We start from the raw sequence: 24,742 nt of genomic DNA, 5'->3' as shown, positions 1-24,742 counted from the left end.
CTTTAAGACGTCAAACCTTACCATTAGCTTATTGACATATCATACAATGATGCAACTCTCTGCGTTTGCATATACTGTTCACTGTCGTCACAAAAAGACTTCACACAACAATACACACACTTTTAAGATGTAAATGTTTATTTACAGGCAGCTTAAGTGGTGTTTTGAAAAGTAGATAAAAGAATGTCATCACCAATAATTATACAAATCACAGTAAACAAAACAAGTACAAGGCTTGGTTCAATCATTATTTTCAAGATACGTTTGTTTTTGTTTTTATGTGTTAAGATTGGTCTGTAAATCATTCACTGCATGCCCCTTTTAGCGGATACATTTTTTGGGTGATGAAAGCTCACTGCTGACGAGGCTATGCTTCCTTATAAGTAACATAGTCCTTGCCTCCAATCTCTAAAAAGGTGTGTGCCATTCAGGTACACAAAAAGAAGAATATTGATAATAATTTTAAGTTAAAATAGTCAAAATAGGGTGGCTCAAATCTTCCAAGTGTGTATTTTGGAAATACATGACAAATTTCACAACTAATATTATAATCTTTTTTTGTAATACTAAACACAGTTGAAGTGGTTATAAGGCATTGGAAGGTCATAATAACCAAGTAGTGGGTGTCTGTAGATTGTGGTGTCAGTGGCGTCTTGCGGTTAAAGTGGTCGTTACTGTGCCGATTTAATGACCCACTCTGCTGCTGGGTTGAGCTGGAAGAGGTCTTTCATGTAGGTTTCCCCGTCCAGACATCTCTCCTCTGGAAGAAGGGATATTTGGAATTTACACACGCACTATCATTAAAAATGGACCGTCTTCAATAGAAGCTGGACTTACTGATGTTTCCGCCAATCTCATAGAGACACAGCTCCTCTCGCCCCACTGCCACAGAACTACGTGGAAACAAAATAGAGGGCAGTGACAGATGCAAATAAGACTTCATGTTAGGTTGACTAACATACATACACATACCTATCCTGGCTGAGAAAGCGTGTAAGTATGTCGGCCGCCTGCAAGTCTTCAGTGAGCTGAACAGCCATGGATACTTTGCTGAACTGTGGCGCCTGGACGCGGATGAAACCCTGCGAGCTCTCCTGCATGTCATGAACACACACGCAAATGACACAACAGTGACTTCCTGAAACTGTCAAAGTGCAATTTGGATGGAATAAAACTACAAAAGAATTCCACTCAGTTACAGAAATACAATACATTTAAATAAAAATATTGTAGTGCATGTTAGTGCAGCAATTAAAATGTTGCATTTTTACACCTCGTCACTAGATGTCGCTGTTACCCACAACACTGCAATGGCGTTATAAATGTAGTCATTGCAGAAATTATGAAACCTTCATACCTACAGCACTCAATAAAAAAACTTTTCTTTACCTCAGCAATTTTTAAAATATGTGATTAGTATTTATATTCGCCCCAAGTCAGCTGGGATAGGCAACCCTAATCAGGATTAAGCGGCAAACAAAATGAACAAATTAGGTATGCTCCGATCCCTTTACATGAATAAGGCGTTTGAACAACAAACACTGCATTGTTGACTATTATACTACTATATTTATAATATATAATTTCAACCACAAGCAAGTTTTGCAATATTTGATTTTACTTTTTAAATTCCAATCATATTAATACAATAGCAGCAGAATTAATTTTTGTTCATTTGATTTGGAGTGTATCTATTGCTGATTGGCTGGGGAAAAACACATGATTTTACTGGCATAGGTTGAGGTGTCTAATGTCCGTTTTCACCTCAATTCAAGTGACCAAATATGGTTCCTTGGCACGCAAGGGGCGATGTTTGAAGGACATCATCAGCTTGTAACTGATTTTATGTCCTGTGAGATGTATAATAAACAATTTGAAGCACGGCTCTCATTTCTTTCAACAGCACACACTCCATTATCACTTTAATAACAAAGACTGACAGGTTGTTTTAATGGTGTTGGACAGTAAGCTCCGCCTACCTCAGGCACAGCTTTGTCAGGTGGTTTGTCAGTGGTGATCTTCTTCAGCAGCTTCCTCATTGCTTTCTCTTTGTTCTGCTTGCGCTGGCTCTCCATGTTCTGCTGTCGCACCTGCGTCAGGATGAACTTGGGGATCTACAACACACACGCACACGCAACGTCACACTCATGCAACGCAACAACACGGGATGTCCTTCAGAGTCTTACAGTCCACAGCAGGTTCTGGTATCTAATGAGCAGGCGCATGATGTTGGCCGTACCGGTCGCCATGGACAACTCCTGCTGCTCTGTGACCTTTGAGCGACATCCCTTGAACATGAAGATGTTGGGCGCCATGACGACCGAGACATTGTTGAGGGTCATTTTGTTGTTGGCCTGGTGGTCGATCACGCGCTGGAAGAACTCCACCAGGGCCTGCCGAGGAAAACAGCTGTGGCCATCTGACGTGCCGCACTTAAAATGCTTGTGTACTTTTAAACCTTAAATACCTTTAAACTGTCCCGATTGGCCTCCGGTAACAAAAGGAGCAGAAGGTTCAAAGCCTGCAGCTGCTGCTTCTTTGTGGGCAACTCTGAAAACCCAAACATCAAAGTTCAATGTGTGATAATTAATGGTACCAACAAGGAAATGACAATCATTTAAAAAACGCTCCAATGAGGTGAGATTGCTTCTTGAGCAAATCAAGTCCTGCCTGTGATTTTACCAGCCTGTCGTCTTTCTCTGAGCTCACTTGTAAACAAACATCCACTTTAAGAGGAAGGACGGCGTCCCAAATGTGGCTTAACGAGGGGGAAAAAACCCATGGAACACACAAAAATCACACAGGCAGCTCGGAGCATGTGCCCAAATACAGTGCACCTTGCTGGGCCACAACAGGTGGCTCCTCCCCTCTTATACTCTTCTTCTCCTGGTAGTAGTGTCCTGCTTTGACCAACACCGGGGCGCTCCAAGAGTGTCCGACCGCAGTGCACCTTGCTGGGCCAGTCTGGGCATCTCCCCCCGCTCTCTACCCTGGTTCCCCTGACCTCCACGGCGACAAACTAGCTACACGGGGAGTGGGTCCGACTACAGTGCACCTTGCGGGGTCAGGTTCAATGTTGCAAGCTCTTTCAACAAGACGTCTGGTCTTTTAAAAAGAAGGATGAAGACGGCAATGACAATGCAACTTTTCTGGTGGGCTGCTGTTAATGTTAGCGTTTCATGTAACGTCTTTCTGTCTACTAAATGTCCTGTGTCACGACGTGGAAACATGCGGCTTATCAATGGATCTGTTTTATTAGTGGGTGTGGCTTACTGTAGTCCGGAAATTAGGGTAGATGTAAGGAAGTTATTGCTTATCTGCACCTTATCGGTCTTGAGAATAAAGAGATCCATCCATTTTCTATGCCGCTTATCCTCACTAGGGTCGCGGATGTGCTGGAGCCTATCCCAGCTGTCTTTGGGCAAAAGGCGGGGTACACCCTGTACTGGTCGCCAGCCAATCACAGGGCACATATAGACAAACAACCATTCACACTCACATTCATACCTATGGACAATTTGGAGTCGCCAATTAACCTAGCATGTTTTTGGAATGTGGGAGGAAACCGGAGTACCCGGAGAAAACCCACGCATGCACGGGGAGAACATGCAAACGCCACACAAAGATGGCCGATGGTTGGATTGAACTTGGGTCGCCTAGCTGTGAGGTCTGGGCGCTAACCACTCACCACCGTGCAGCACAATAAAGATGTTTAAGTTGTTAATTTGTGAAGAGTAACGTGAATGCTGCAATGAAGTATTTTTAATTAGCCACACATTACAGCAGGTGTCTGGCCTACATACGCTAATAACCACCAAGGCAAGGAGGAACGTTTGGTGCAGAAAATGGACAAAGTAGAAGCCAGGAAGGAGTCGTACGCACTGTCAACGGCGATGAAGGCGTTGAGGTACTCGACAGTCAGCAATGAATGCGGCAGCTCCCTGATGAACAACTTCAAGAGGCTAGCCGCGTCGTGCTGTTTCAGCTGTTGCCACGGAAACGTCCCATCGTAGAAACAGGACTCCAGCTCCTGGCACAGCAACTAGAATTTTTTTTTCCCGGGAGAATTAACAACAGTAAAACACGCGCTGGTCTGAGCTGTAAAATGAATTTGTCTACCTTGACTCGAGTGGAAGCGCCGGGGATCCTTAGCAGGCCCTCTGTGTCTAATCCTAATTCTTCTATGTGGTTGATCAGCTAAGAAGGACAGAATGCGTTGAAAAATGCACGTGGAATGATGGAAGCGGGCGTGCTCACCCTCTGCAGGATGAAGGGCACTTTGGTCCCGGCGGCCCTCCTCTGGTCCTGTTCTAGTAACGTGACAAGGGGTACCCCAAAGAGACCACTTTCTGCACAAAACCCAAACATCGGAAGGTCATTTATCGACATTATCCTGAGTGGACTGGAGTCTGTTCATCTGGATTGCATATTATGTGTATTTTTTTGCACGTGCTGCGCACCTTTCGTTTTGGTTTTGCCAGCCTTGTGAGCCTTTAGGTCGATGCCGCCTGTGTCAAAAAGGGCCGTCATCTCCACCAGAGCGAGTCTTCGAACCTGACGGGACATGTAGACATTAAGTAAGACGTCACCGATGTATTATGTATCTGTGCTTTTTATTTTACCTTTTTCATATCCAGGGGGGACAGATGTCCAATTCTGGTCTGGCCAGTTTTGTCTCTCAGTAACCTAAAGTTCTACAAAGGGAACATTAATCAGATTAAAAATTATGTTTTCAACTGTTGTGTATATATTTGTACTATATTTAATTTTATAAATATCATTAAAGTAGTAATTATATATAGAATTTTACCATATTTTTACCATTATATTTAGGTCTAAAAATGGCTTAAAAAAACGTTGAGCATAATAATTCCTCTGCAATACCAGCTACCACCACCACATGTCACTGTTTCCCTTTCTACACGTACACCGAAAGCAAAAGGCCAGACGGCACGCTTCCAATTCTCAAGTACACTAAGTTGTTTCTCTCCAGATGTGGCCCACCACATCATTTTAGGTGGCCCACGGGCGTTCTTTATCCATCAATTTGTTAGTAAAATCTAATGAATGCATGGGCAATTGTGTAATAATATGATGAGGTTATACCGTATTCATATACAATGACAGATACAAGCGGCCCTCTGAAGGGAGCCATCGTGGCACCTCCATATTGGCCCTCCTTGAAAAGGTGTTTGAATCAGTATCTCACCGGTAACTTGTCATCTGGCGAGTTGGGGCTGGTTTTGTTGGCAAGGCCATGCTGGTTGTCCCTGTAGCTGAGCGCCTGCTCTGAAAATGCCACGTCAACGTTCATGACCGTCTCTGCTTCTGTCCGACACAAGAGACAGGACGCCATTTACAGGACATTTATTACGGCCAAAGCAAGGGTTTGACGTTTGTTTATGGCGCTAAAGTGCAGTTCCGTGTTGCGTGTTTTACTAATAGAGAGTCTACAGACATGGAAAGGAGCTAAAAGTCATCCCTAACAGTGAAGTGATGACTGCATGGAATGCTTTAGCTGACTCATGTCGCTGAGACGTTACCGGTTGAGTTGGAGTCGCTTGGTGGGCTCTCGTTTCTCTCTTTGACCTCTCGTGGCTCTCTGTCCTGTAACTAGACAAAGACACATAACAGCGTCATTAATCATCAGCTTCCCTGCAAGAGTCTTATGTTAAATATTGGCTTCCTTCAGTTAATGGGATACTTCAGTACAGTGTAGTCCACAAAACTAGCACTACTCTTTTATAAATGCTTTTCACCCGAATTATTACACATTTTACACTTGAAAGTACGGCTGTTGCAATCATAAGACTTGAAAGTTAAGGAGGGATGACTAGTTTTGGACTTTTGGAGGAGGAACACAAAGTGCAAAGTCAGCGATGTTGTGGGCACTTCCATTGCCTTCCAAAAACAACAAAGAGTTGTCTTATTTAGAAGAAAGGTTTTCTGGGGTTGTTTTGTTTCCTATTCCTATTCTCAGATGCTAAAACTTATTTGCATTGTGGCAACTCTTCATCAAAATGACCCTGGGTGTTCCACAGGGATCTTTACTATGCCCCATACTGTTCAATCTAATGGGCTCCAATACACACAAAAAATATACAGTATGTATACCAAACTTGAACAACCGGCTTTTATTGCAGGTACCTAAGAGTACTATATGCTTACTATTACGAAACGTGCGTGTTCCAACCTTTTCGGGCGGCCTGAATATATCCCTGACGTCGGGGAGGTGCTGCCGGTTGCGCCGCCGCAGCGTTTGATGCAGCGAAGCCACCCGTCGCTCCACAGCCGCCGCCTGAGTTCTGGTCAGCGTGGACAGGAACACAGCGCTGTCTTCTTCCTGTACGATAAACCCCGGCAAGTATGTGTGAGTGTTTCATAGCGCAAGGGTGTCCAAAGCATTTCCAGTCAGGGCAACATACTCTAGATATGCTGAGAATTTTTCATTTACCGTATTTTCCGGACTATAAGTCACACTTTTTTTCATTGGTTGGCTGTTCCTGGGACTTATACTCCAGAGCGACTTATAAATGAAAAAAACACCGGACACCTTTTGTGTTCATGTTTATTTTTTGTGTAGCTGAATAACCATTGTGTTAGCATATCTTACACCTATTCAGCCTGTTGTATATTCTTTTATTAATGTTAGAACTTACCTTCCAAGATGACATAATGTCTGTTTTGGTCAAGTAGTTTGTAAAATAAATTGCCTACAAAAAATGCGACTTATACTCCATACATTTTTGGCCTTGTGCGACTTATACCCCGGAGCGACTTTTAGTCCAGAAAATACAGTAATAGTATTTGTACATTTCCCTAATATTATTAATGTATTCCCATAATCAACTTTTTCCCAAACCTAATTTTCTAAAAAAAAATGACAAATTTATTTTTTTCGCATGACATTATGGTTTTGAAATTGATGAAAATGATATTTCAGCTCTATGCTACTAAAATGAGATTATTTGCCCTCAAGTTTATACTCGTTAAATTACTGCTGATTGATTTATTTCTTTAAATGTACTGTATATTTTTAGCTTCTACCACAGGCTAAATATGCCCCCCCCCCAATCCCCTGTGACGTCTGTGATATGTGTCCTGACGGAGCCATGATTGACACCTGGTCCTGGTCAGCTGCCATTGAGTCATCAAAGAGCTGCGTAAGTCCCGCCTCCGTGAGCCACGCTTCCTCTTGCTCCCCTTCTAAAAAAAAAAAGGGTAACATGAACCATTCATTACACATTCGGTGCAGGTGCAGGAAGAGGAAGTAGTGTTTGCTCCAAAGAACAATACCCCTCATAAAAGTGCCAAAATAAGACCCGGATGTCCATTAAGAACGCTATTTAAGGGCCGGTCCTACCATCAGGGGTTTTCTGCTGCTCCTCGTCTTGCGACTCCCCTTCATTCTTTTCTGCTGCGGCCCCTGCAGAGCGAGTGATGTTCTCCACTTCCTTCCAGTAGTCGTCCATCTCCAGCTCATCCAGCGAGTCCTGCCGGATATAGTTGTGATAATAACAATAATGATCATCCCAAAATAGCGGTAGCATACCTGAGAGTTGCAGCGCTGGCATGCTGGTCGAGGTCTGAGCCTGGAGTTGGGGCTTTGTTGTTTGGGGCTGGAGCCAGGGTTGGAGCAGACGGAGGACCGGGGATGCTGAGTCTCTACGTTTGGATTGGGCTCCACCGAGCCGCCATGTCTGTTCCCAGGAACGCCGCTGTGGTTCTGCTGGACACTGTAGTGGCCTGCTTTTCGGCTGCAAGACAGACACACACGACCCCTGTGATGCAAACGTGACTTTTCAAGGGTGTTCCAAAAGTAACATGATGTTCTCAGAGTCTGTCGAGGAGCAAAATCTATCATCTCAGAGAAAGAAGAGGCTCTAAAACGCTCTGTCAAGTTACAGCTTCCCATGAAGGAAAACCCCCAGGCTTCACTACGCATCTTAAAATGCAGTTTGAAGCTCTGCCAACTATTGGTTGGCATCGTACCTCACGTAACTCCTTCATGTAAGGTGGTTTGTCGTATATCTATTATGCAATAACAGTATTAAGCTGTTTTTTTTCCAAACTGACGTACACCCTGTTCTTGCTTTCCTGCAATCCCTGCACTTTGCACCATGTTTAACAGTTAGAGGAGGTGCCGCCCCATGCCTAATAAAAGATAGCAGCCTGCTTGTACACATGTATATATCTTTCACGACACAAGTGGATCATATCAATCAGTCTCTGTGTATTTTTTACTACTACAACTAGTGAAGCGCGGATCCATCCTGAAATATCGATACCAGGTCTTCATGCTCTAAAATCGATTCTCAAATATTATATAATATAACGCTTTTGATTCTTCCGTCATTTAAGGTCATGTCTGAAACATTTGTCTGTTGAAACAATGGCCAATACTAAACGACGTCATGTATGAATAACGTTTTCATCATTGTAACAGTTCTTAATAATTCATTAATGTAAATCCGGTGTATAAGCTGCAAAGGTCCACGTCATAAAATGGCACATTGACAGGAGCCAATCATGAGCTATGAAAAAACTCACCGCAAGCTGAGTGAGTCAACCCATTGGAAATTGTATTACTCAATATAACAGTCTGACTCACGGTGTCATCTTACAAACAACACTAACCTCATCACACAGCAACTTAACACACAAAAGGTATATCTAATAAATATACAAACAAATACCAATGCAAGTTTGAATGAAATACAACATTCATTGGAGAACAAGCGGCGTAGAAACTGGATGGATGGATAGATGGTGCTGCAATGCTGCCTCTGTCCACTAGAGGGATGCTAACGTCAATGCAGCACCAATGAAAATGCAGTAGTGCTAGCGCTAATACATGAGAAGTGTCCTGGCTTGTCCAACGTCACCATAAAAATGACCAAAATGAGGCTTTAAGTTGAAACTACAACATGTTGTAGCGTTCATGTTAACAAGTCAAACACAAGCATAGAAAACCAGAGATATTTGCTACCTACAGGTGAACCCACAGAGACAACTTGCCTCCTCCCGTCATCGTCCGCCTCAACTTGTCTCAACCCGTCCTTTCCTGGAGCAGTTCTTACTTCCACTGGCCTCCTATCAGCTTCTCCTCCCAGTCACACGTATCCATGGTTCCATAACTTGATTATGACCATCATCTGCTTGCCCCCGTTTGACTCAACACATGCAGCGAACGCTTTGCGGCTGTGGGTCAATCTCATCATTCAGGAATGACAAAAATGTTCATGTGTTGACCAGGGAAGCGGTTCCTACACCTGGCAAGCCGCACATGAGTTAATCATTTAACTTCATCAAGAGCTGCACTGTGCAAAAAAAAAAACAAAAAAGAAAAAATATTTAACATAACCATAAATCCGTTGCAGCGCCGGTCCTGATCCAGTTCGCTTTGCCGCAAAATGCCACTCACATTGACTCCGGGAGGCACTGCGGTGAGAGTCCGCTCCGGCTGCTCGCAAGAGCAGATGTTCACCAATACCAAGACTTCCTTGTATACAGGAAGTCCTGGTAAACAATAGCCGTATTTGCCTAGTGTCCTAGATGTTTGTGGGGTTTTGTTGGTGCCTTTTGACTTCATACAATGAGCACGTACAAAACCCTATCATATCTCTCTATATGTTAAATATGTTAAATGTTTGAGTGTACAATGTTGATTAACCGATGCTCACTGTAACTTGTATTGTATTGTTTCTTGTATTGCCACCTGTTGGTCATCATTGAAATGGTGACAAACTATGAAGGGCAATATTTGCATATTAAAAAGGAATATAAAAAAGCGAGACATTGCTTAAATTGTGTTGTCTTGAAAAATACTGATTAGTTTAATGTCTGACCTTGGAAAGATCCTTTGTCAAAAAGCCTGTCTCCAAAAATTAACATATTTGAGGTCCACTTTAGAGGTTCTGCTGTATTCCACGGTTGTTGTTTTTTTTTTGTTCAGCTAAAAGATGAACCTCTACTTCCTGGAATGTTCTGGGTCATCTACAACTTTCTGTCATTTCTAGAGGAAACAATGAGCACCAAACAAGGACGAACACACACACACACACACACACACACGCACACGCTGCGGGAGGCAAGACAAAGGCAGGCTGTAATGTGACGCTGTGGGTTTTTTTCTGGATGGAGGGGCAAGCCATCTGGAACACACACACACAGTACATGTACACAATACTGTGCAAAAGTCTTGGGCCAACACAACACATTATGGATCATTCATTTGGGTTCCAGTCCATTTGTTAAGACTACATATGAGACCTAAATATGACAGCTTTTAGCCAACACAAACTGTTTTTTTAAATAATAAATTACGGTCTCAAGTCGCCTGGCCAAAACCACAACGCTGGAAGGGGGGGGGCAAAGACGTGTGTCAACAGGTGTGTCCATTTGTGCACCATTTGGACTTTTGCTCTGAGTTTACAGTGTGTTGATCTAAACATGCACACACACACACACACACACACACACACACACACACGCACGCACGTACGTTTCCAGCATGTAAACAAGCTGCTTATAAATAAAAGAGTACGGTTTCCGTCGTTTCCAATACGAGCTTAGTTCCTGCTAGACAAACCTCAGGCTTGCGTTAAGAGCGTTCCCCTTTTATTGTCACGGTTGTCATGTGATGCAAGCAATGAGCTGTGACGTCCAAAAAAAAAGCAGAACACAAACACACACACACGCACACATAATCATGAATGAATTGAGACATATAAAGTCATAGCCAAAAAGATTACCATTGCCCATCATCCCCAGTCCTGATGTGAGACATAAACACACGTCTTTCTCTTTTCTGTGCCTTCTAAAGATATAAAAAGAGCTAAAAAAGAGGCAGATAATTAATGCATGTATTGGGACACACCTATTGCACTTCCACAAACCTGCAACAGGATTTTCTGATGTTCTCTCCACGCTGTGAGCATGTAGCAACAGGTCCACTCATGATAACATGTAATACTTACACTATTTTACTCATTTTAAGCATCAGCGCAACTTCAATAAGTACAGCGACCTTTCGCTAATGGCCTGAGGCATTGTGAACAAGTGTGTGGTGAAGCTAGTTGCTAGGCAGCTACTAGCTAGCCTGTGTGGTGTGGCGAAGTGTCACTACGCCAGTAAAGTAGTTCTTTGGGGTGAGAATGTTAATAATAATAACAATGTCGCTGTAGCTTGTTAAATATGTAGGTCACATTATGTAAATGGAGCGTTGTTGGCGCTTTTGGAGTTTTTTCAGAATGCTTTATAGGTTGAATAGGTGCGTCCCATTACCGGCATTCTTTATTAGCTGTTTTTCTATCTTTACAGCACACCAAAAAGAGAAAGATATGAGAGACACGTCTCACATAAGGACTGTGGATGGGTGCACTTTTCCTCAACACTGAAACCAGCGGAATAGTTGTGAAGCATACAAGTGTATTCAAGAGTCATATTGTATGCTGAGTGAGATATATGCGTACATGTTGGCAGGTCAGTACGACCATTGAAAGTCCTTCTCAACTGTCAACAAACAGTCTAGCTTAAGTCTGAGGAGATCCTGTACGCTTCTGCGTAATATTAGCTATCATGCATGCACTAACTGCTTGTTACTCATTACTGTTTTAACCCAACAGCTTCACACATGACTTTGGACCTGACCCGCTGGAGATAAGATACATACTTAACCATCTCCAAAAGCAATAATAATAATAATAATAATAGCATGTAACTCAGACAAGTTATTCCTTTATTATTATATTGTCTTCCATATCAAAGCAATGCCCTGCCATACCTTTGATATTATTAGAATATAGGCATAAATGAAAACAAGCAATATGTGTGCTGTGGTTTTCTTAAGGACATGCTGTCAAAAAGCCCCTGTATGTGCTCTGGTGCTTTTAGGAATCTACGGCAAAAAAAACTAACCTAGTTAACCTCCCATCAAGTTTTGAACTTAACTCGCTGACCATGTTTGGAGTCTTACTGGCCCGCGGGTCACCACTTTCATATCCCTGCTCTGTAATGTCCATGTGTGCCTCATGTTTTGGCCCAGTTCCTGTTGTTACAAAGTGTTCTTCCACTATAAAGTGTCTACTTTGCAAAACGAGGGCATGAATAACAAGTTGGTGATGATTAGAAAGGTACAAAGGGGACCACAACACCAAAAAAACATAACCCAAGGCAGTGGGCGGGGCTAGAGTCATACAAGTCAAAGCATTTTGGTGGCTTGTACCTCTAAGATGTTTGTGCAGTTAACGTGTTAGTACTAGCGTGACTCATTCATGCCGGAACACACAGCAGAGAATAACACTCGGTATGACATGTCATGATTGTTATCGCACAAAAACACATGCAGGTGTCCCACCTGGCCGCAGGGGGGTGGTGCTCCTGGCCTGATGGACACGGCACACACAGTCCAGGTTTGGCCAAGAGTTCTGCGTTGCTGTGGTAACCCGTCAGGACCACTCCCTGGGACTGCTGCTGCTGCCGACTCATGTTTCCCCTCCTGCTCGTCCTTCTATTTTAACAACAATATGACGTCCGGTGACCGCACGCTGCTGTGTGCCACCCGACCCTCCATCTACGCGTACGCTACCGACTCACGGTGATCGCAAACGAACAGAAAGTTTCCATTCCCTCCGTCCTTGTGTTGCACTAGAATAAAAGTGTGTCATCACAGCATGGGTTGGACACTGAGTACAGGGGCTGGACCGCCGGTGGAATACAGCGACCTGATTGGCTGGGAGCCTAAGGCAACGTTTTAATGTGATGGCGTCCTCTGTTGACCGCGAAATGAAATTGTCTAGTTGGATATCAAAACAGTTTGAATGTGGAGAGTTACTTTCGCAGTCGTTGCTCTGAATTACCAGTATAAGATACACATTGAGCGTGTATAAGTACTTACTCCCCACAATTATTTGGGGAAAACTATTTGGAATTTGAGGTTTGCCTGTAGTTACTTCCGTACTAAACACATCTGACCAATAAACGAGAGTCTTAGTCATCCCGTGGTTGGAGGTGATGCATTTGTGTCTCCTCGGATTTCTGATGCTAAATTGTTCTATAAACTCGGACCATAATTTGTCTTATTAATGTACACACAAGAGATAGAATACGTATAACGTATGAAATGTTGTAAACCTTAACTATTTTGGCAACGAAGTTTGCATCGTATTTTCTTTCTGGGTTTACTTCGGCAATAAGGACGTTTGACAAATGAACTTGTGGTAGTAGTCACGTGGTTTGGAACGAGCAAATTTCGGGTCTGCTCAAATTTTCGTAATTTTGACGGGAAAAAAGCTTCAAACTAAACAAAAAATATGCGGATATGTGTTCACACTTTATTGCTCGTTGATGAATATGAAATATTCTTCTTCTATGACGGTATATCGCCTTAAAACAATGATTCTTACAGAAAACTATTCTATGGGTATGCTTCAGAAACGTTTTCATAACATTTACTGAAGTTCAAAGAATCCTAATTAAAAAGAGATGGGGGTTCTGGCACGTGTGTGTGTTTCGAAGTAGTTTATGAGGTTACTAAGTGGACATGAAGGATGCTTGGTGGTGGTGTTCACGTCCATATTAGGTAAAGAGTGAGAGGAATCCTCCCCATTTTAAAAGACACTCCTTGCACATTTGGGACACAGACTTCCCCTAACATAGTGACATAATGAACAAGGATTTATCAGCCAGAAATGTTCATAAGTGCTGCAAACTGCAACACACCTCAAGAAATTGATGTATTTAATTTCAGAGGGAGGAGGAATTATATTACAACTTGGGCGCTATCGCTTTAAATCCATATTGCCATAACAATACACACTCAAAAATATAAACAACTTTTGCTCCCATCTTTCATGACCTGAATTCAAACAAGTAAACCTTTTTCGATGTAGACAAAAAGGCTATTTCTCTCACTAATCTGTCTCAGTGAGCACTTAGTGGCTGGCTACACTAAAAGGCCTTTCCAAAATGTGCTGTCGTTGGAGTGTATTTTTCGCCATCTTCCCATTTGCTTCTTACATGGTTGTTGTGTTGCACCTTGTCGCTCTCAATTTAGCAGGCAGCGGCTACTTTGCGTCACCGACATGCAGGGTTGCTTTTGTGTGTGCTACAGATATGTACGTGAATACCAAGAGTCGTGAGTGACCAGAAACGGTGGTTAATATTCACAAAAAAAATTATGCCATTGTGAAAAATACGGCTACATATATTTTGAACAAAAATTATTGTATTTTGTGTTTCCAAACAATGTAATCTGGATCGAGTCACATACAGTCCCTTTAAATGTCTTACCATAGGCAAAATATAGTTCCTACTAGTTCTAATGACACTTAAAATGCTGACAGGTAAATATGACATGAAAAAAACTCAATACAAGTTGCATTATATATTAATATATGCCTCTTACCTGAGGTGACGGTAAAAGGGCAGCCTGGAGACCATAACGGCTGCGTGTGTCCAACCAAACTGTCTCTCTACTGAGGAGATCACCATGTGCTTGGGGATGATGTTAACACACACACACACACACACACACCCAAGTCGATTAGTCTGAGAGGTCAATCAGATTGTCCTGCTTCCCTGCTTGCCCCTCCCCCTTTCTGATCCCATTTCATCCCTTCTATTTTTTTCCATCCTTTCCTGCTGCTTCTCACGTTTTTTTTTTTTTAAACATTGTGCGTCCATCTATCTCTGGCCATTAAGAACCAAAAAGCAGTGTAGCAGTACATTGTAGTGGGACTTGAAGCTGTTTCCATTGTTTTGCCCCCTCATGAGTCTCTTAAGTCACTGAAAAATATGTGAAACAGCCCTGAGTATGATTCAGTGCAGCTTCACACCAAAGCCAACGATAAACGCCAGTACATAGTTTTCAATTGCTTTATGACTTTACTCTCTGCACTAGTGCTCCCCCATGTGTTCGCGTTTGGTATTATCACAATTACCTGGCATATAATGCAAATTCACACATTTTTATTTGTGCTTTTGCCAAAATCACAATCCCGTCATCATAAGGTGGAAAAAAAAAACCCCAACGCACTTCAAAGTACAACACAGCGCAACAATTGTGATAAGATTAACAAAAAAAACCACAAGCTTAGTGACTCAGGAATTGCAGTGGCTCGTCACTGACTGGATCCACTGTAAAATACACAAAGCTTTTACTACACGAGATAAGCAGGATGCTAGCAAGCAGTAATACATAATAAAGTAAAGCGGTACCGGTTGTGTCTACATTTCCACTGGTCCCTTGAAGCCTTGAAACATCTTTGTGTACAAGTCTTTCTCTTTGTCCAAGCTGTCTTTGTAGGCCCTGCATCACAAAGCAGCAGAGGTTGTTCGATAATGATTGTGCAGTGTTCCACCGTCTGTGTGGGTGAACGTGTGACATCAGCTTACAAGGTGACTTTCTTCAGCAAGTTGTTGATGTCACAGTCAAACGGCTTCTTGCGCTGGGCCTTGACGAGGCATTCGTGAGCCTTCTCGTAGTCTTGCAGCTCCACGTAGGCCTGCCAAGGACGACAGCGCTTTTAATCGATTTACTTTGAGTTTGCTTATTACAACCGATGACTGGAGTGGATCAAGTCTGACCTGTCCGCAGCGGAAAAGAGCCTTGGTGCTTCCCGAGTCCACGTCTAAAGCTTTGTTGGCGTATTTCAGAGCTTTCTGCAGGTTCTCCAGACGCAGCTCTGTGAGGGACAGGTTCAGGTAGAGAGGCAGCAACGCCATCTGAAGCTCCCTGGCCTCCACATCGCTCTGCTGGACCCGGTTGGCCAACACCACCGCCGCCTGTTGTCCGAGGAGTGCCCATGATCAAACACTTGATGCATTAACAAGCAGATGTTCATTAGAGTTGCACATCTCTTTTTTTTCAAACCGATATGCCTAACTTTCTGCTTCTCAAAACCGATATCTACTTTTTACATGTGGTTTTGACCTAATCAAGTATCCTGACATTACTACTACCAGGACCAGAGTATAGAGCGGAGGAAGCCACCTGCTCTGGCCCAGCAAGGTGCACTGTATTCGGGCACATGCTCCGAGCAGCAGTTGTGCCGCTACAGAGGTCAGGAGAACCGGAGTATAAAGCGGGAAGAGCGACCTGGCGTGGCCCAGCAAGGTGCACTATATTCGGGCACATGCTCCGAGCAGCTGGTGTGACATTGCGGAGGTCTCTTGCAAACCTTTTGTACTTTTCAAATGGTCGGCGCTGCCATGTCAGTTGGCTGATAAGGTTTTTTTTGTGCTCAATGTTTTTTTTTTCCACACAGAGCATTTGGTAAACTGTCTCCCTCGGTGAATGTTTACAAGTGGGGTATTGACAGGCTGTTAAACTAAGGAGTGCTTGCTTTGCTCACCTGCACAGTACGGGTATTCTCGCCTCATTGGAGTGCTTTTTTCCTGTTATGGAAGCTATTGATATGATGTCATATTCCTCTCCTATCGGGCACCGCTAATTTTAATGATGTTGGACCATTGATACTTGTCCCAAGAGGCTGTTTATGAGCACCAAAAGGTGAGAAAAAATCTGGTTTGCTGCACTTTTCTAAGTTGAGGGTTTTCATGAGGCTTCACTACACATCTTAAAATGTAGCCTGGAGCTCTTCCAACCGTCTGTCTGTCAGCAAGTTTGTTCATGTTTTTCTACAACCAACAAGCTAACTTAGAATAATTTAGGAGCATTCAGACTTTCACCTGCTTGTAGCGCTCTTTGGCTTTCTCGTAGCGATTCTGCTTAAAGCATCGGTTGCCGAAGCTGCGCAGCGTGTTGACCACTTCCATCAGTTTGGACAGAGGAAATGTGTTCTGCTCCTCCTGAAAGAAAAAAGTTGTTATTGATGGAAAAGCTTATACTTGATGTAGCGGATCACCGTACTGGACTCAGTGTGACAAAGTCATCCACTTCGCCGGAATTGAATATGTCGAGGATCTGGATTTCAAACAAAACTGGGGATGCGGCTGGGATGAGCGGAGGACAGCCCAGTTCTCCGTAGGCGTAGCAAGGCTGCAGCAGGAAGCGGGAGAACTCCCCTTTCCGCATGGTCAGCAGGCCGAACTCCATTCCGGGCAGCGTCAAGTCTGTTTAAAGCGTTGTCTGTTAGACATGTTGAGCTTGTTTCTCTTCCATCATTCTCCAACCTTGGCCCAGCTTCATCATGCGCGGGTACTTCAAGTGAGTGGTGGTCTCGAACGGCCGGTCGGAATATTCCAGGAAGCCGGAGTAATGGACTGTGTGGGACAGAAGGAAAGTCTTAATACACAGTTATTAAAAAGTGCAGCAAAGACGTAAGAAAGATATGTAGCTACTCAACACTGAAGCATTTTGGGGGACAGGCGGGCCTTCTCCAGGGTGGACCATCTCTTTCAGGATCCCTCCATTTCCCACGATGTCATCCATCTGCTGGCGGATATTCTCAAATGGACTCTGGGATAATATTCAAATAATAGACACCAATTTCAATAATTCCATTCCTTTCTCTTCACTGTTGACCATTGATGCCTTTCTCAAACTTCTCTTATTGGGATTATGCTGAATATTTGGCTTCACTGAACCCCTTCTATCATGTCATTTTCCAAAAACTATTTTCATATACATTTAATGAGGTATTTATATGTTCTCGTTTATAAAATACAGCAAAGTTTGCTATTCGTGGTAGCTTAAAACATAAATTCATACTTTCATCTACATTACTAAAATATCACTCATAACTCTTAAGTAACTTTAGAAGCTAAATGCAAACAATGTTGAGCTAGCTACTTCAAAGGCTAGCTAGCGACAAAGCTTGGCGACGGGTTACATCCACTTCCGTTAGCATTTAGCGGCTAGCTCGCTAAAAGCTCGCCAGTTGACAACTCACCAGATTTCGATTTCCCACCGGTGAGCTCCACGGAAAACTTAATCCGTTTGTTGCCATTTTGTCGGCGGAGAGATATTAGGTAGTCGTTGACCGAACAGAAATAATATTTTTGGACGGGAGGGGAGGACACTTGACTTTCCATACACCTCTGTGAACAGTCACGTGACGTACCTTGGCGGCCATGATGCCTTTGGAATCGCATTCCTTTATTTAAAAAATGACAATTCGACAAATGTCATTGATAGCTGCATTAAAAACGAAAAAATAAATATTCCAATGCTTATGGGGGCGTATAATTTACAGGTTGGCATATGTTCCCAAAGTGGGGTATTCATCCACTTGTAGGAGACCATTTTTGGACCACTAGGGGTCCCAATTGTAATGGGAGTACGTGATTAAAAACGAAAAACTCTAAGACTACTTATCTATTTATCAGAGTTTAAAAACTTTACCAAACTTACAAAATTTTACCAAAATATGACCATACAAATACACATTTTAAAATTCTATTAGACACATAAAATATGTGGAATAATTGTACAAATACACATTTTTACCCACCTCATATGCAGCTCATTATGAAGCTAAAACACGAAGTACAATTACATATTTTTTCAAGTACTTGGTGTAAATGTTTGAGAACCATTGAATTAAGAGTTAGGAATATGAACCAAAAAATAATGTCATTGCAGTTGGTATTTAATCTAAACTAAACTAATGCATACAGCACAGTGACGATGGAATTTTCACATCTAAACAACAACAAATATTCAAAAAAAATGGTTAAACATGACACATGTTCAAGCCTAATAAGAAACAACAAATATATTGCATGTTGTATGTGTAAGGTGTCATACTCTAACCCTACTATCACTTCAACGATGTAGTTCAACAATACAAAAACAGTGGATCTGTACAGAATAATATAGAATATAATATACAGTATATATATTTATATGTACAATATTGGGGTATTTGTACAAGAACGGTGCTATTCCACATTTAACCAAATCGTTGTCATCATCGTCGTCAGAAGTTCTGCAGCTCAGCCGGATAGACAAAGTTGCTCCTGAAGAGTTTGTAGGCCAGGAGCTGTCCTCCGAAGATCATCATCACTAAGCCTGAGCCTACGGAGAGGAAGAAGAAGCCTCAAATGCAATCATGAATCTGAAATCCGTGAAGGAGTTCTATCCTGCTCATTTGGGGCACTAGAGTCAAAATTATTTTCATGAAATATAGCCCATAAATCTCACCGTAGGCCTAATGTGGATAAAGAAAATGGATGGATGGTACTACATAAATCTGCAGCCTCCTCCCCTGACCACGCCCACTCCATTGCAATTGGTCAGGGGTCAACGGTCGGCTTGTGAAATTTGCTTACCCCCGCTCACGGGATTTAGGAGTGGCATAAAAATGAATGAAAAACCCAAAACACACCAACTTCCAATGCGGACGGCACTTGTGTATCATGTAGAACACGAGTAGAAGAGTTATAAAAGTTCCAACTGTAGCATCGGGCCCCCTTTAAGAACGTGAGGAAAGCTCACCCAGTGCGATCCACCAGTGCTCCGTCGACGGGAAATCTGACATCACTGCAAAAATGGGCAAAATATGACATTTGGTGAGGTCAAATTATATTTTTAGTATGTGCTGTGGGCCAATAAAAACAACAAATGGCCCCCAGGCCACACTTTGGACACGCCTGGGCTCTTAACCTTATGGTACCCCCCATGTGTGTGTGTGTTCACCTGCTACAGTCATAGCCACGTGCAGCAGGGTGACAGTGATGGCGTAGTCCCACACCCACTCCTCCACTATCCAGGCGAACACCAGCCCCCCCAACACATAGGTGACCTCCGTGGAGATGACGCCCACTAGAGGGGAGGTAGAGAGTGCATGCTATAGAGCGAGACACCTGCAGCCATTTAGGGAGAAAAAGAGGAAGAAGATGCTCACCCAGGTATTTGGGGTTCTGCCATGACGGTTGTGTTGTGTAGTCAAACGGCGCCAACAGGCTGTTGACTTCGTGAACCCTGTATGTGACACGTAAACACGCTGAAACGTCAGGAAGAGACCATGGAGTTCCAGTGTTGGGCTACCTGAGCAGGCCGATGCAGAGGCCGACCACCGTGTAGTAGAGGGAGTAGAAGCAGACCATGCACATCAGCAGATTCTGCAGGACGACCTAAGGAGAGGAAACAAGCGAAGGTGACGATGTTGCTATATTTGTTGTATTTGTTGTGCTCCCTTTGGGTTACGCTCAACATGCTAGCATGCATGAGATACTTGGCCCCCAATGGCAGAGATTTAACGCTTTAATGGGAGTATTCAAGTGTGGTCTTGCACCCCCCCTGGGGAAACTCAGGTTAGACAACATTAAGATAGAATCCATGCTGATCAGGCAAAGATGCAAAGACGTCTATTCCAGGAATTCATTCATTTTCTACCACTTTTCCTCACAAGGGTCGCGGGGGTGCTGGAGCCTATCCCAGCTGTCTTCGGGCAAGAGGCAGGATACACCCTGGACTGGTCGCCAGCCAATCACAGGGCACATATAGACAAACAACCATTCACACTCACATTCATACCTATGGACAATTTGGAGTTGTCAATTAACCTAGCATGTTTTTGGAATGTGGGAGGAAACCGGAGTACCCGGAGAAAACTCATGCATGCACGGGGAGAACATACAAACTCCACACAGCAATGGTGGAATTGAACCCTGGTCTCCTAGCTGTGAGGTTTGCACGCTAGTCTGAAACTAGACTAATTCTGTCCAAATACAGTACAGTATACTGACCTACACTGCATTGCTTTTAGCATCTTTAATGCATAAAATGTCTGAAAGTATAGTGCCCTCCATCTTTAGTGTTTTGTATGCGATCCCAAGGGTGGAAAAAGTTTGTACACCCGTGGCATATGCGTTTGAAAAATGGAGAGCAGCAGGCCAAGTGTGTGCTGGTCTGGAAGCAGAGCTCCACACGCACAGATGAGCTGGTGCTATACTTAGCGGCAGTGATACACATCAGCCAACCCTCGGTTGGGCTTGTTTTCCCATCTCCGGACTAGACTGTACTTACATAAAAAGTGCTCTTGGAAGGAAGCACTGAGACTAAATAAACATGGGGGAATGTGGGAATGTTTCCCGCTATGTCAAGGAGGTGCACACCGAGGCGTCCTTACCCAGGTGTCGCTGGGTGTGGCTTTAAGCGACACAGGTCCATGGCGTTTTATCAGCGTAAATCCACAACAACGACAGCAAAAGTCCAACAACATGAATGGCTGCGACTCTGGCAGAGAGCACCTCACCTACATTCCTTCATTCATTCATTCAGTCTGTGCTGGGGCGAGAGGAGGGATGGATTGAGGGGGGCTGGATTATTGAGAAATGGGATTACGACTAAGAAGTCTGAGTAAATCCCAGGAGGGATAACGGCGTGCAGAAACCTGTGTGCGTTGAAACTGAATCCAAATTAGGAAAGGAAGCTGTGCTTTCTGGTTTACTTTTCCACCTGAAGCTGCTAACCTCATCACATCGCCGCCTCACTTTGTCTCCTCATCTCATAGTTTTGGATTGGCTCAGTTCATTTATCTCTCCATAATGTAATACATACTCATATTTGATAAACATTTACCATATTTGACTCTATATTTGCAATACAATAGGATATTGCATTGCAACTTCACTGTTGTATCTCTTTATTCCTCATACATAGTTGTTTTTACATTGATTTATTTCCACATTTTTGTCCTTTATTACATATAATTTGATTTTTTTATCTTTCAAAAAATTACATTAAAATAATATGCAATAATAAATAGCATATTTATACCTAATTTATAAAAATACAATAATAAATATATAAAATAAGACTAGTTCAAATAGCAATAAAATAAATTAGAATAATATTATAAAATATAGACAAAAAAACTATTGAATGAATTTCCCCAATTTGTTGTTTTATCCTGCAACTTCACAGATTTACGGTAAAAAAAATTATGTTTTCCTCCAAAAATAGAAAACATACAATACACCATAGTTGTGTTCTATATTGATATTGATATTGATATAGACCAGGGGTCAGCAACCTACGGCTCCAGAGCCGCATGTGGCTCTTCAGCCTCTTTGTTGTGGCTCCCTTTGCAATGCTCAAATATTTGTTTTAACACCCAAATGAGGAAAATATACATCTTTGTAATTACTTTTGAAAAAAATGGGACTTTCTGTGAGACCGTATACTAGCAAGAGTACTTGATCAACTCCGCTTTTTCTCCTCTGAACTACTTTGATACCCCAAAATTCCCTCCAAATCTGGGAGTCAATCAAAATCTTGGGAGACTCGCAATTTGCTCTGGATGTGAGCATGTTGCTACACATTTCTTGCACGGGGAGAACATGCAAACTCCACACAGAGATAGCCGAGGGTGGGATTGAACTCGGGTCTCCTAGCTGTGAGGTCTGCGCGCTAATCACTCGACCGCTATGCAGCCCCTATATTCTGCTGTTAAATTATGTTTCGCGGCTCCATTCTATTTTTCTTCAGTGAGCGAGGGGGTAAAATGGCTCTTTTGATAGTAAAGGTTGCCGACCCCTGATATAGACACTTTTACGGGCTTATAAATGACTCTTGTTATTTAGCAGTTGATGCCAGTTCCTAAAATGACCAGTAGATGGCAGTAAAGCCTGGCTCATTAGACTGGACGCGATAAGAGCCGGATAAAGTGCAGCCAAGCATTTTCGCGTGTGGCGTGTCGATAGCAGGAGCGCTATCCCAGCCCACGTCAGGCCAAAGGTGGGGAGCACCCTGGATTGATTAGCCGTCGATCACAGCACACAAATAAACAAGCATCCGCACTCACATTCACACCCAATTTAGGGTCTCCAGTGACATGCATGTTTTGGGGGCTGTGGGAGGAAGTACACGGGGAAAACCCACACATCGTATAAGCAGAAATGCTAACAAAAACAAAACAACCGGAGATTCAAACCAGGGGCGCTGCCAGCAATTCTGGATGCCATGAACAATAAATCACATCTACCACTATAGCTGCTGTCATCAGCACACCTTGAGACCTTACATTTTTTGTCTCCATCTGTGTGCATGTACACACTGTGGAACACACACACACAACAATGTACAGGTGAGAGGACGTAATACGAACGGAGAGGAAATAACACCGAGCAGTCTGACTTTTTATGAAAGCGACGGTTTTGTGATGGAAATGTGATGCTCTTTTGAACTCATATTGTTTTGGTGAAGCCATTACTTTACTTAACTGACCCCAGCAACTAACTGGAACTGTTCCTCCTCGCCAAAATCTAACCAGAACTCACAGGACAAAGTGTGGGGGTGGAACTATCGCTTTAAGAAAGGGTTTCAAAGAGTGGGGAAAAAGGACAAAGTACCACTTCCACACAGAATGGGAGGAGAAGCTTTTTTTTCACTCTGCATCCATGGCTGGCTCCATGGAGTGCAAGGTAGGGTAATGTAACAAGGATGGATGTCTTAGCCATGTAACATTACTGCTGCTTAGTAGCCAGAACACTACATTTGCCTTTCAAGTGTATTTTGGCTAAAGCAGCAGTCATTATAATGCGATGTAATGTAGATCATGTCTTCCCATATATTCCATAAAGAAGGGCGACCCCATCCTGAGCAGCGTCCCATCCACAAATAGCAACTTTTGACTCACAGCTTGTGTCAGACACACACTCCTTGGCTGCCTGAGTGAGGTTAATTTGGCTGCCACGGTAACCCGCATCAGTGTAACCATAGCGATGGAGTGCGGGGAATGTGGCGAGAGAAGAGTGGGGTATTTGTCCTTCAACTGCTGTGCATTTCTTTACTCCAAGTAAGTGTGGGTGTTTGTCACAGCACATCCTCAGTGTGATGGATGAAAAAGCTTACATTTCCACGCATTCATTATTAAAGCGGGCCTAAAAACCTGCGTGTTGTTTTAGAAGACACTCAAGTCAGTGTGTGCTTCCAGACGACAACGAAACGAGACAGAAAGAATGAAAAGACAAATCTAAAAAGATGGCGAGCGAGATGAAACAAATGGTGTTGTGTAAAGCGATGTGAACACACTACTTACAGATCCCAAGGAAATCAATGCATCCCACAGGGAGGATGCTGACAGAAAGATTGAAGCTCGCTGAGAGACGTTAGTGATGGTGTGTGTGTGTGTGTGTGTGTTTTATAAGTGCACACTCGCAGTATGTATGATGAATCATAATTAATTCAAGATATGTAAAAAAAAATATGGGGGAGGGCAAAGGAAGGATGAAAACAGAGAAAATCAAATAGACTGAGTTATTTTCACATATGACAGCCAAGAAATACATTTGATGTGTATACATATTCACATATGTATGTATGTAAATATAATATTTGACCCCCTTCTGTGGCTAAATAAGGCAAGCCAACCAGAATAGGAAGGCTGTCATTGTCAGGGGCTGCACGAATGCTACCGACACTGGGGGGGAGCTGCGGTTCACCGTGACCATACATGAATTCCAACATGTACTGTGACATTCTGAAACACAAACTGGGCCAAATGGCAGCTCAAGATGTCTTGGTATAAGCTATACAAGCTGTACAGTGACTACTCTAAAATATATATCCAACTTACTTGCTACAGTATTGACCTTTGACAAGATATAGGTGCATTACAATGTCAGAAAACATGTTGGAATTCAGATTTCCTCTCAATGAACCGCAGCTCCTCCACTGCCGACAGCACTTGTGCAGCCCGAGACAACATGATACAATTATCTAACAGTGCACTCATGTTGCTAGCTATTTAGGCAATAGCAGCTGCGTGTCAATACCAAAGCTATAAAAGCTGTACACTGACTCATCTACGTATACAGTACATCCATCCAT

The 24,742-nt window shown here is 43.0% G+C and overlaps 3 protein-coding genes across 8 annotated transcripts in view; all 3 read right to left on the bottom strand.

The window, feature by feature from the left end:
- Positions 1-117: 117 nt before the first annotated feature.
- Positions 118-14,496, bottom strand: arhgap18 (Rho GTPase activating protein 18). 2 transcript variants are annotated; one of them, XM_058057467.1, is made up of 18 exons: positions 14,408-14,496; positions 7,553-7,757; positions 7,364-7,493; positions 7,124-7,206; positions 6,194-6,343; positions 5,544-5,613; positions 5,210-5,328; positions 4,623-4,694; positions 4,461-4,554; positions 4,258-4,349; positions 4,120-4,197; positions 3,883-4,042; positions 2,468-2,550; positions 2,187-2,393; positions 1,980-2,114; positions 973-1,094; positions 838-893; positions 118-760 (listed from the first exon to the last, which is right to left on the bottom strand). In XM_058057467.1, exons 1-18 carry the CDS (start codon positions 14,491-14,493, stop codon positions 672-674), a joined length of 2,031 nt encoding a protein of 676 aa, XP_057913450.1. In that variant the 5' UTR covers positions 14,494-14,496; the 3' UTR covers positions 118-671. The 2 variants fall into 2 exon arrangements, with proteins under 2 accessions (XP_057913450.1, XP_057913449.1); XM_058057466.1 differs by lacking the exon at positions 14,408-14,496 and adding an exon at positions 12,359-12,681.
- Positions 14,497-14,541: 45 nt separating this feature from the next.
- On the bottom strand, positions 14,542-18,071 carry fkbp6 (FKBP prolyl isomerase 6). Of its 2 annotated transcripts, none has more exons than XM_058057473.1 (9): positions 17,675-17,798; positions 17,305-17,422; positions 17,137-17,226; positions 16,874-17,076; positions 16,693-16,812; positions 15,589-15,786; positions 15,397-15,506; positions 15,220-15,310; positions 14,542-15,138 (listed from the first exon to the last, which is right to left on the bottom strand). In XM_058057473.1, the coding sequence occupies exons 1-8, from the start codon at positions 17,678-17,680 to the stop codon at positions 15,229-15,231; spliced, it is 927 nt and encodes a 308-aa protein (XP_057913456.1). In that variant the 5' UTR covers positions 17,681-17,798; the 3' UTR covers positions 14,542-15,138; positions 15,220-15,228. The 2 variants fall into 2 exon arrangements, with proteins under 2 accessions (XP_057913456.1, XP_057913454.1); XM_058057471.1 differs by lacking the exon at positions 17,675-17,798 and adding an exon at positions 17,856-18,071 and having other exon boundaries at positions 14,546-15,138.
- A 330-nt stretch (positions 18,072-18,401) lies between these two features.
- Positions 18,402-24,742, bottom strand: part of tmem244 (transmembrane protein 244) — a 31,342-nt gene continuing 25,001 nt past the window's right edge. Inside the window, exons 1-6 of one of the 4 annotated variants that reach the window (XM_058057476.1) lie at positions 21,039-21,185; positions 19,955-20,040; positions 19,812-19,888; positions 19,604-19,729; positions 19,403-19,447; positions 18,406-18,982 (exon numbers count right to left, since the gene is read on the bottom strand). In XM_058057476.1, the coding sequence (XP_057913459.1) occupies positions 18,885-18,982; positions 19,403-19,447; positions 19,604-19,729; positions 19,812-19,888; positions 19,955-20,040; positions 21,039-21,131 (525 nt within the window). In that variant the 5' untranslated portion in view covers positions 21,132-21,185 and the 3' untranslated portion in view covers positions 18,406-18,884. Of the gene's footprint in view, positions 18,983-19,402; positions 19,448-19,603; positions 19,730-19,811; positions 19,889-19,954; positions 20,041-21,038; positions 21,186-24,742 lie in introns of those variants that run through there. The other 3 variants (XM_058057475.1, XM_058057474.1, XM_058057477.1) reach the window with 3 other exon arrangements.

The sequence above is a fragment of the Doryrhamphus excisus genome, chromosome 19 (genome assembly GCF_030265055.1).
Source record: "Doryrhamphus excisus isolate RoL2022-K1 chromosome 19, RoL_Dexc_1.0, whole genome shotgun sequence".
In the NCBI taxonomy this organism is placed as follows: domain Eukaryota; kingdom Metazoa; phylum Chordata; class Actinopteri; order Syngnathiformes; family Syngnathidae; genus Doryrhamphus; species Doryrhamphus excisus.
Note: the sequence above shows the minus strand (reverse complement) of the source record. Positions and strands in the feature narration are given on the sequence as shown.

What these genes read in the sequence shown, in the direction of transcription:
- arhgap18 (XM_058057466.1), bottom strand. Translation starts at nt 12,489, where the DNA reads ATGAGTCGGCAGCAGCAGCAGTCCCAGGGAGTGGTCCTGACGGGTTAC. An exon ending in CGCCTTCATCGCCGTTGACA is followed by an intron (nt 2,551 to 3,882) that starts GTGCGTACGACT and finishes TTGGGTTTTCAG; the next exon opens with AGTTGCCCACAAAGAAGCAG. An exon ending in ACCAGAACCTGCTGTGGACT is followed by an intron (nt 2,115 to 2,186) that starts GTAAGACTCTGA and finishes TGTGTGTTGTAG; the next exon opens with ATCCCCAAGTTCATCCTGAC.
- fkbp6 (XM_058057471.1), bottom strand. Translation starts at nt 17,912, where the DNA reads ATGGCAACAAACGGATTAAGTTTTCCGTGGAGCTCACCGGTGGGAAAT. An exon ending in CGGTGGGAAATCGAAATCTG is followed by an intron (nt 17,423 to 17,855) that starts GTGAGTTGTCAA and finishes ATATTATCCCAG; the next exon opens with AGTCCATTTGAGAATATCCG. An exon ending in CCAAAGAGCGCTACAAGCAG is followed by an intron (nt 15,787 to 16,692) that starts GTGAAAGTCTGA and finishes CTCGGACAACAG; the next exon opens with GCGGCGGTGGTGTTGGCCAA.